Source organism: Phacochoerus africanus, chromosome 9 (assembly GCF_016906955.1).
Source record: "Phacochoerus africanus isolate WHEZ1 chromosome 9, ROS_Pafr_v1, whole genome shotgun sequence".
In the NCBI taxonomy this organism is placed as follows: domain Eukaryota; kingdom Metazoa; phylum Chordata; class Mammalia; order Artiodactyla; family Suidae; genus Phacochoerus; species Phacochoerus africanus.
In genome coordinates this window covers 49,099,854-49,110,102 of record NC_062552.1, presented here as the reverse complement: position 1 = coordinate 49,110,102, position 10,249 = coordinate 49,099,854, and the positions used below count along the sequence as shown (strand labels likewise).

At 53.0% G+C, this 10,249-nt stretch overlaps 1 protein-coding gene across 2 annotated transcripts in view; it reads left to right on the top strand.

Moving 5' to 3' along the window:
- Nucleotides 1–1,168: 1,168 nt before the first annotated feature.
- The window catches only part of ADAMTS7 (ADAM metallopeptidase with thrombospondin type 1 motif 7), a 68,536-nt gene continuing 59,455 nt past the window's right edge, over nucleotides 1,169–10,249 (top strand). For both annotated transcript variants that reach the window (XM_047796075.1, XM_047796074.1), the window contains exon 1: nucleotides 1,169–1,512. In XM_047796075.1, the coding sequence (XP_047652031.1) occupies nucleotides 1,413–1,512 (100 nt within the window). In that variant the 5' untranslated portion in view covers nucleotides 1,169–1,412. The remainder of the gene's footprint in view (nucleotides 1,513–10,249) is intronic.

Genomic DNA, 10,249 nt, shown 5'->3' with positions numbered 1-10,249 from the left:
GGGCATGACATGGCCTAGGCTGTGGCCGTGAGAGCTGGTGGCTAAGGTGGCGGGAAGGGTCATTGGAGGTGAGGAGGTCAAGGAATTGTGGAGCCATGTGCTGCATGGGACCCGCAGGAGGCTTGGGGTGAAGGACCCAGAAGGAAGCCTCCAGGAATGAGGGAAAGTGCATGTGCGATTGGACAGGGAGGAGGTATGTGGGCAGCAGGGGGCAGGGGGCTACATAAAGGCTGTCCAGGGGAAGAAAGCCGGCCACCGGGTTTTAGGGAAGGAGAGCTGGCATCTTCCGGTTAGGACCGGGTTGAGTGAAGGCAGGAGGGAAAGAACAGGAGTATTCCTTGACGGGGGCGGGGTCTCCTGGGAGCACAGGGGGAAGGGAGCAGGAAGCCAGCATCGGGGCTGGGGCCTTGGAAGGACAGATGGCCCGTGTTTGAGGCGGAGGATGTGAGGCTGGGGTTGGCCTGCCTCCAAGCTCCCAGGGGGCCCCTGTTGAGAGTGTGGGCTTCAGCCTGTGGGCCCAGCGGTGTGCTTCGCTCCAGGCAAACACACTTGGAAAGGAGTCTGGACGTGAGGAATTGTGGGACCTCGCCCTAAGTGGGAAATGGCCGCCCCTGGGGAAGTGTCTGGGCCACTTTCCCTGCTGGCTTTGGAGCAGAATCTACCTTGAGACCCGCAGCCCCTGTGGGCTCGGGTGTGAGACCCTGGACCCTCGCGAGGCCTCTGTGTCCCTTTTCCTTAGAAAGGAAGGCCTGCCTGGCCCAGGGAGCACACCGAGGGGCGCCTCCTCGAGCACAGTTTAGGGACGAGCCAGAAATTCTAGATTCATTGGAGGACCCTGGTGGGCTCCTGTCGAGAGCGCTCTGATGTCGGCAGGGCCCTGCTGGGCTCCACCGCCCGCCAGAGGGCGCCCTCGTCCCAGTGGGCGGCCGGGCGGCCGTCGGGGGGCGCCACTCGCTCCCGGTCGGCCGGACAGCTGAGCGGGTGGGCCGCCGGTGTGCGCCCGAAGTGGCCCGCATGGGCGGTGCGAGGGCGGTGCGAGGCCGGACCGGGCGGGACAGGGAGGGCCGGGCTGGGGGCGGGGGAAGGAGTCCGAGGGGCGGGGAGGGGCGGAGCGGGGGGCGGGCGGCTGCGCTCCCTCCCACTCCCCCTCCCTCCCTGCCTCCCTTTCTTTCTTTCTCTCCTTCTCACTCTCTGGTCTTTGCCTCCGCAGCCGGCCGAGGGGGCGGGCCCTGCAGTCTTTGTTGCCCAAGGACCGTGCGCAGCCGCCCGCCGGACCAGAGTTCGGGCCCGGAACACCTAGAGCTGCACGCGGCTCGGGTATGTCCTGAGCCGGACCCGGGACCCGGCAGCGAGTGGACGGGACGGACGAGAGCGTGCGCGTGGGGTCGCCCAGCGGCCGCCCGGCCCCGGCCATGCTCGGTGGCCCGAGTCCCCGCAGCCCCACGCCGCTGCTGCGCCCCCTCCTCCTGCTCCTCAGCGCCCTGGCGCCCGGCGCCCACGGATCCGCACCAGGTGGGTGGCCGCCCCCACCACCGCCCCGGCCGGCCCTGCCGCCCTCTCTTGCTCCCCGAGCCTCGGTTTAGCCCCTTCTCACCTCTGCAGACCCCGCGCTCGCCGGTCTCTGCCTGGAGCTGTCGCGCCCCCCTCTCCCCTGGTGCGAGGGACCGGGGTGGGGCCAGGGCAGCGAAACGGCGCCGCCAGGGAGCCTTTCTCAGCCCCCGACTCCGCTACCCCCCTGCCTGCAGCCGAAATCAGTCTTTTATACTCTTCGGGCTCCAGATTCTCTACCTCGGGTGCAGCAGAGCGCGTCTGTCTCTCTCGATCTCTCGTCCGAGGGGCTGGACGGAGCGCGGCTCACACGCGATGGAGTCGGTTTCTCGCTCTCAGTGTGCCTCGTCTGGAAAGCAAGCAAGTCTACGCCGTCCCCCTCTGCGTCCCGGCCCCTGCCCACCGCCTCTGCGGTGCCTGCCCGGCCCTCGGCGGCTCCCCGGGGCCGGGTCTCGCGCGGCTCTTGCACTTCCTGCCTCCCCCTCCCCCAAGTGTGAAGGCGCCCGGAGTGGAACGGGGAGAAGGAGCTTCTTTCCCCGGCCCTGGGCTTGGCTCTCCCCGCCCCGCCCGGCCGGCCGGCCGGCCTCCGACGAGTCTCTGGCTCACGTCCAGAATCTTCGGCTGGGCGGCGGAGCTCTGTAGCGTTCGGAACGGCCGGCCTGGGAATTTAGGATCAGAGGGTGTAGGGGACCCCTGGCCCAACGCTCAGGGAGCTCCTGGTCTGATGGGGGCGGGCCGGATAATAGGGAGAGCCTTGCAGGCTTTGTGGGGACGGGGCGAGGGGGGGCGCTGAGCTTGGAAGAACTGGAAGGATGGATGAACTTTGGATGGGCTGGAAGAGTGTGTGTAGGGGGGGGGGTCGGGGGATGGGGTGGCTGGATTTGGCCTGTTTGCTGGGCATCGGGGAGACCTGCCTCTCCAGCAGGGGGATTGTGGTTGTGAGGCCAGAAAAGCATATGGGTTGGAATGTACGGAATATTTAAACCAAATCTTAGAGGTTTGGGGAGCTGTTGAGGGAAGCAGCTGTTGAGAGCAGTGTTTTAGGGAGGGGGCTCCCTGTATGTATAGGAAATAGAGCAAACATTTAATAAGACCTGTTTTGTGCCAGCCTCCGGAGTTCTTATTTCTCATCTCCACAGCAGCCCTGCAAGGTGGGTGGTACAAAATCCTTTTATGGGTGAGGGAACAGGTTCAGAAGGGAGAGTGACCTGCTAGTTTGGACTCCTGGGCTACCGGCGTGAAGCCTGTGTTTTCTCACTGTCCAGAGCTGAGGATCCATGGAGATGAACCAGGTGACTGGGATGAGAAAGCAGGAAAGTGCTTGCCCCAAGGAACTGCTCCTGAGCTTGATCTTGGGTCCAGGCCCCCTGGCAGCTGTGGGAGAAAGGTTGGGGGGAGTCCTCTGTGGTCAGGGTCCCTTTCACTTCCCCTGCAGGCCAGACCTATGTACAAGCTCATCCATGTGCTAAATGGGTATAATGGTGTCTACCTCAAAGGGATTTTGTGAGAATTAAGTGAAATGCTGAACGTGATTGCTTAGCACGGGGCAGAGAGACGACCATGTAGTGGCCATTATTTTTATTAATCTGCCAGGCAGACCCAGTGGGATTAGGGAGTGCTTGTGCATCCTGTAACTTGAGCCTGCCATTTGGGGTGGAGGCAGGGCAGGCACTCCTATCTAATCTGGGCCCCCCTTTAGGGTGTCTGTCTCTAGTGTCCCCAGAGACACGTAGCATTCTTCTCCCACTCTTCTCCCACTCAGGATCCCTGACCTGAGGCTACTGAGTTCTCTGCATTTTTCCTGGAGCTGCCTGGGCGACCTAGACTGGGGGCTCCGCCCACTGAATGCCACCTTCTTTGAGGCCAAAGAGCACACCCTGGGCTTACCTTTAGGGAAATATGACAAACCAAGGGATTTGGGATTGCTGGACTGAGGCAGGGGCTCACCAAAATGCTGTGTCACACCTGTGAGCACACACATGCAGAACTCCCACATGCACACAAGCAAGTGCAGATGGACTCAGGGAGGAGGTTGTGACACACGCACACATGCACACACCCTGGTCATTTTTTCCTTTCGGCATGAGTTACGGGTCATTTGAAGGGCTGGATTGTAACCCAGGTACTTGATAAGAGCGTCAGGGTAAACACCATGTTGGCATCTCTCTGAGAGATGCTCCAACGTGACAGTTCTGTCACCTCAGAGTGATATTCAAAGTATTTAACACCCAGTGTGGCAGGAGCTCAGTCCAGTCACAACTGACCAACCTCCCTGGAGGGACAGACTCAGCCATGAACCACTGGCAGTCCCTCAGAATGGCACCTGCCCCCATCCCACTGTAGCTTGAGCTCTGCTGGCTCAGCTCCACTGCAACCACAAGCCCGACTGGAACCTGCAATTACCCCTTGCTGGCACTGGGTGGTGGTAGTTTTGGCCACCAAGGTCTCTATTAGACCTTGTGAGATGTAAGTGACATTGAGAGAGTTTATTTTTGTTTTTACAGCTGCGCCTGTGGCATATGGAAAATCCTAGGCCAGGGCTACAGCTGCCATACCTTGAAGCAACATCAGTTCCCTTAACCCATTCAATGAGGCCAGAGATCAAACCCAAATCCTCACGGACACTGTTGGGTTCTTAACCTACTGAGTCACAACAGGAACTCCATGAAAGTTGTTTTTTTTGTGTTTTGTTTTTTTAAGGGCTGCACCTGCGGCACATGGGAAATTCCCAGGCTAGGGGTCTAATCGGAGCTACAGCTGTCAGCTTATGCCACAGCCACAGCAATGCCACATCCAAGGTGAGTCTGCAATCTACACCACAGCTCATGGCAACACTGGATCCTTAACCCACTGAGCAGGGCCAGGGATTGAACCCACAACTTCGTGGATGCTGGTCAGGTTCATTACTGCTGAGCCACAGTGGGAATTCCAAGAGTTTATTTTTTAACTCGCTGTGTTCTCCTTTAAAAATATTTTATGGCAAACGGTACAAATTTGATTATTAAAAATGAATGCAGGAGTTCCCAGCGCAGTGGTTAACGAATCCGACTGGGAACCATGAGGTTGCGGGTTCGGTCCCTGCCCTTGCTCAGTGGGTTAACGATCTGGCATTGCCGTGAGCTGTGGTGTAGGTTGCAGATGCGGCTCGGATCCTGCGTTGCTGTGGCTCTGGCGTAGGCTGGCAGCTGCACCTCTGGTTAGACCCCTAGCCTGGGAACCTCCATGTGCCGCGGGAGCGGCCAAAACCAAGAAATGGCAAAAAGAAAAAAAAAAGAATGCAGAACAAAACAAGAAAATAAAACCTATTGCAGTTAAACTGGTCACATCCTGTATTTTTTCTTTTTGATTTGAAAAACATCTTATTAAGCCATTAGGCAAAGAGATAAGACAAATTTTTTTAAAAAATAGCTAAGTATACTTTGAACCTCTCTTGCTAATTTTCAGTCTGTAACTTAGTTGATATTTGCCATGTCATCTACTCTTCTAAGCATTTACATATTAGCTCATTGAATTCTCATTGTGTGAGAATTCAATTATTATCAGACCCATTTTACAGATGGAGAAAGTGAGACCGAGTGGTGGAGTCTGTACCCACAGCCCCACAGCTGTGCGTGGCAGAGCTGTGATGCACACCCAGGCACTCTGGCCTGAGAGCAGCCTAATTCTAACGCCTTTCACCTGCAGCATATTTCTACTTAGCTCCATCACATTTTTGAACTTAAGAAGATGCTTCTTTATAACACTTGAATTTGTCTTGCAATAATTTCCCAAGGTCTAGAGCAGGGATTCTCAAAAGGACTGTATATCTCCAAGGTCCCGGACGCCTCCCCAGGGACACTTTTGAGCTCTTGGGGCCATTTCTCTCTAGGAGTTCAGATTCCCCAGTCACATACATTCTGCCCCCTCCCATCCCTCCCCTTTTTTTGTCTTTTGTCTTTTTAGGGCCTCATCCTCGACATATAGAGGTTCCCAGACTAGGGGTCTAATTGGAGCTGTAGCTGCCAGCCTACACCACAGCCATAGCAATGCGGGATCTGAGCCACATCCGTGACCACCACAGCTCACGGCAATGCCGGATCTCTGACCTACTCAGTGAGGCCAGGAATCAAACCTGCATCCTCATGGATACTAGTTGGGTTCGTGAACCACTGAGCCATGACCGGAATGCCACACCCACGTTTGAGGACACTGCTGTGCCTAGAAGTGTGCCTTGGAGCTTCTTTTTTCTAGTATACTGAGCACTTCAGGGCTGGTTGGCATCAGCAGCCCCAGACTTCAGCTCATCTTTAGCAGCCTTGGTTGCAGCGATTCATGCTCTGGAGCTGCTGGAAGTACTCATTTGAAACAAAGCCTTGGAGTGTAGCCGTTGTCTCATTCTTCAGCTCTTTGCCCTGTGACCCTCATATTTTCTGACTTGGATTCTCTGAGCAGATGAGGAAACTGAAGCTTAGCAAGATGAAGTGACTGTCCAGACCACAACTATTATATGGCTGAGTTGAGACCCTAAGCTGGGCCTTATAGTCAAAGCCCGTACTTTGGACTTTTTTGACTACGCATTATTTTGTCACCCCACTGTCTCTCATTTCACAAAAGAATGCCAGGACCAAGCTTAACTTCTTGCTGCTTGTTCCCCTTCCTCCTGGCTTTGTCCTGCTTCTCTGGGGGCCTGCCATATGGTGTCCACCACCAAGATGCCCTCCTCATCTTCATCCTTAAATATGCACCCCTATGTCAAGGACACTTCACACGAGCCCCCTTTGATGACTTTTCTTCATCCCCATCCATCTGTGGGGTGGCGGTAGTTCACTCCCCTCTCCTGGACTGAGCACTGTGCCAGGGGTAAGGATTGCGAGTGCCCTGCACCCATTGCTCTGAGGGCAATGGATGGATGGTGTCTTGTAAGTTTTCCTGGAGTTTGGGGCACCTAACTGTCCCTCATAACACTAAATGCCAGGGATCAGGCAGGTAACACAACAAGGCTCGTGGGAAGACATTTTTCCTGAAACATGGGGCCTCCTGCCCCATCTGTTGTTTTCCCATTTTTGTTCTTTACTCAATGTAAGAGCATACACGTGTGATGCTGAGGACAGCTTCTATTTAGCTACTGCATGGGGAACACCATGGGGAGTGGTGGAGACTGAGGCAGATGAGGGCTCCTCTTTCGAGTGCTGCTCCTGACCAGTGGGAATTTAGGCCTGACATGGATGGATGACTTTAGGCTGAGAAATTGAGATTTTTATACAAAATCATGTGTGTGTGTTTTTTTTAAAACTCCGTCAACTAATTACTTTTCAATATTTGTGCTAGCCCAACAAACCACTCTGTCTTCCCAGATCAATAAACTGACAAACAAAAAGCAAGTCTGCAGGCTATGGTTGTGGAGTTGCCATCCCAAATATCCATAATATGATGTCAGGGCAAGAAGTCTCCTTAAATGATCCAGCCCTGAAATGGTTACCTCAGAATCCCCAGAAGGTTTAGAAAACTATAGATGATGGAACCTCGGAGCCCTGAGTCTATGGAATCAGAACCTCTGGGCTGGGCCCTGGGCAGCTGCAGTTTTCCTAAGCTCTCCAGGTACTGCTGGTGTTCAGCCAGGTTCACTTCCAGTGAGGAATTTCCTAACTTCCCTGATGATCCCAGTCCCCTGAGGCTTTTGGGATAAACAGCTTCCTAGTCCCGTTTCCTGGAGATGCTGATTCAGTGGGTCTGGGACAGGGCCTGGGAATTTGTTTTTAACAAATTCTCAGCCAAGAAGTCTGGGAAATCCTTGCACTGGTGCCCTCTTGAAAATCAGAGACAGGGAAGCTTTGACCAAAGGCACACAGTAAGCCACCCCAGCCCACCCTGCCTCCTGCCTCCTGCCCCTCAGAGCATGTTCAGAGAGGGTTGTGCCCTGATGGCTGGCCTGCTGGGACAGTTGTGGGTGGTGGGGGTTTCCTCTGCAGGGGGGCTAGCACAGAGGTGTGTAGGGCGCTCCTGTGTGTAGTTCAGCAGGAGACAGGTTGGAGGGTGAGGTGGGTTTCTGCAGCCTGGCCTGGATGGAGCTTCAAGCTGGGCTTGGCTTCCCTTCGAGCCCCAGCAGCAGCCACACGGGGGGCCGTGTGGGATAGCTGCAACGCACTCAGGCATTCTTGTGGGCATGACGAGTCACTGTCACAAGCAGCCAGGATCCCAGGAGCTGGGCATAAAGCCAGTTGATCTGGGAAGGACTGAGGGCTGGGAGAAACCTCAGATGGGCCAGTTTTGTACCTGGTCCTCAGAGCCGGGGAACTGAGGAGGAGAAAGGGGGACAAGACCATTAGCCTTGGGGTTCCTGCCCACCCCCAGCAGTGCTGCTTTTATGTGTGTGGGTCCACATGAGATGTCTTTTGAAGACTAGGTCTGGTGGCAAAAATGGTTTGAAAAACTTGATCTAGTCCATCTCCTTAATGTTAGCAATAAGGCAACTGAGCAAGGGGCAGGCTGCTGAGAATGTGGAAAAATGTTACTGAAAGATTGAAGCCATTTGGGAGACTTTGTTACTCTCCCTGTGACTAAGGGCCAGTCTCTGTACTTCTCTGAATGTCCCTTTGCTTTCTCCAGAAGCAAACTGGAGACTTTACTGCAGGTGTCCTAACTTGGAATCTGTAGCTGCAGGGACATGGGTGGAATCCAGAGGATCCATGAACTTGGATGGGATATATCTTTAATTTATCTAACCTTGAAGTGAAATTTAGCATTTTCTTCAATTGTAAATATTAGCAACAGATCATAATTGTGCTCATAGCATCTGTGCTTTTGCTACCAGTAGGAAAAGCAAAAAAAATTTTTTATCTTAATACAGTTGCAGGTATCTTGAACTAAGGTTGATGCTCATCATGACTTCAAAATCACCATAGTGTTAAATTTGCCATTAGATCTTGTTTAATGTATTAATAAAGGTGCACATAATGCCACAGCTTCTTTTTAAATTATTCTGACAACTGTATTTCATCACAATCAGTTTCCTATATATTTTATCTTGTGCATTTAAAAACATTGTGAGGGAGTTCCCTCTGTGGCACAACAGGATCGGTGGCATCTCTGCAGCACCAAGATGCAGGTTCGATCCCCGGCCTGGCACAGAGGGTTAAAGGATAACGTTACTGAAGCTGTAGCTCAGGTCTGACCCTTAGCCCAGGAAGTCCATATGCTACAGGGTGGGCAAAAAAAAAAAAAGAAAAAGAAAAAGAAAAAGAAACATTATGAGGAATTCCTATTGGCACAGCAGGTTAAGGATCTAGCATTGTTGCTGTTGTGGTGTGGGTTTGATCCCTGGCCTGAGAAATTTTGTATTCTTCAGGTGCAGCCAAAAAAAAAAAAAAATTCCTTTCAGAGTTATCTGGTGGCCCAGTGGTTAAGAATCACGGTTCGGGTTCCATCCCTGACCTGGGAACTTGTGCATGCCCTGGGTGTAGCTAACCCCCCCACAACAAAAAACCCCAAATCCCAAAAACACTCAGAGAAGGAATCCATGGCAAAAAAAAAAAAAAAAAAAAAGGTTACAAATCAAGCCTTACTGGGAAATAGTAGCAGAATGACTCGGAGAGGATTCTGCAACTGGCAAGGGCCTGAGCAGAAATCTGCAACTATTTTCCAGCCCTAGAACCTATTCTTCAAATGAACTCTTGCATGTGAAAGAAATAAACCAGAGCAGCCCTACTGAAGTGGTAGTGGTGAGGGGCCAGGGAGCCCTACCTGGGTGGTCCATCTCTGACTCTCCATCTCAGGAGGCCTGGAGATGCCTGCAGAACCCCCAGGCACTTTTTAAGAAACCCTTCAGGCTAATAATAGTCATTATAGCCACAGATCCAGTGTTGCCGTGGCTGTGGCGTAGGCCCCAGCAGCACCTCCACTTTAACCCTTCGCCCAGAAACTTCCATAAGCCGCAGGTGCAGCTGTAAAAAGAAAAAAAAGTCATAATCACCATAATTGCCATCATGTTCAGCCAATGGGCCAGGTGGAGTAGTTCAGTTCATTTAATCCAGCAGCCCCCAACATGTAAGTTATTATCTCCACTCTACAGATTTTACACAAATATTTACTGAGAAACTACTAGTTTCCAGACACTCTTCTGGCACTTAAAATCTTCAGCAAAATTGCCCTCCTAGAGTTCACGTTGGGAGGAGTTGGAGAAGGAAAAATAACATAATGAAGATGTTAAGTGATACAGTATGAGAAATGCTATGGGGAGAAATAAAGCAGGGAAGAGTGGGTAGGGCAAGCCAGGGAGTTGCAATTTTTTTTTGTTTGTTTTTGGCTTTTTAGGGCTGCACCCTGGCACATGGAAGTTCCCAGGCTTGGGGTTGAATTGGAGCTACAGCTTCCAGCCTGCACCACAGCCACAGCAACGCTGGGTCTGAGACGAGTCTGCGACCTACACCACAGCTCAGGGCAACACCGGATTCTTAACCCACTGAGGCCAGGGCTCGAATCCACATCCTCATGGCTATTAGTCAGGTTTGTTAACCTCTGAGCGACAGATGGGAACTCCAGGAGTTGCAATTTTAAAATAAAGTGAGGAGAGCTTTGAGGAAGGACTTGAACAGGAGGTGAGGGGTATAGTCAAGTGGAAAACCAAGGGAAGTGTGTTCCAGGTGGAGGGAACAGCAGTGCAAAATCTTGAAGCAGGAGCATGTCTGACTTGTTGGAGGAACAGCAAGGAGGCCAGTGGGCCTGG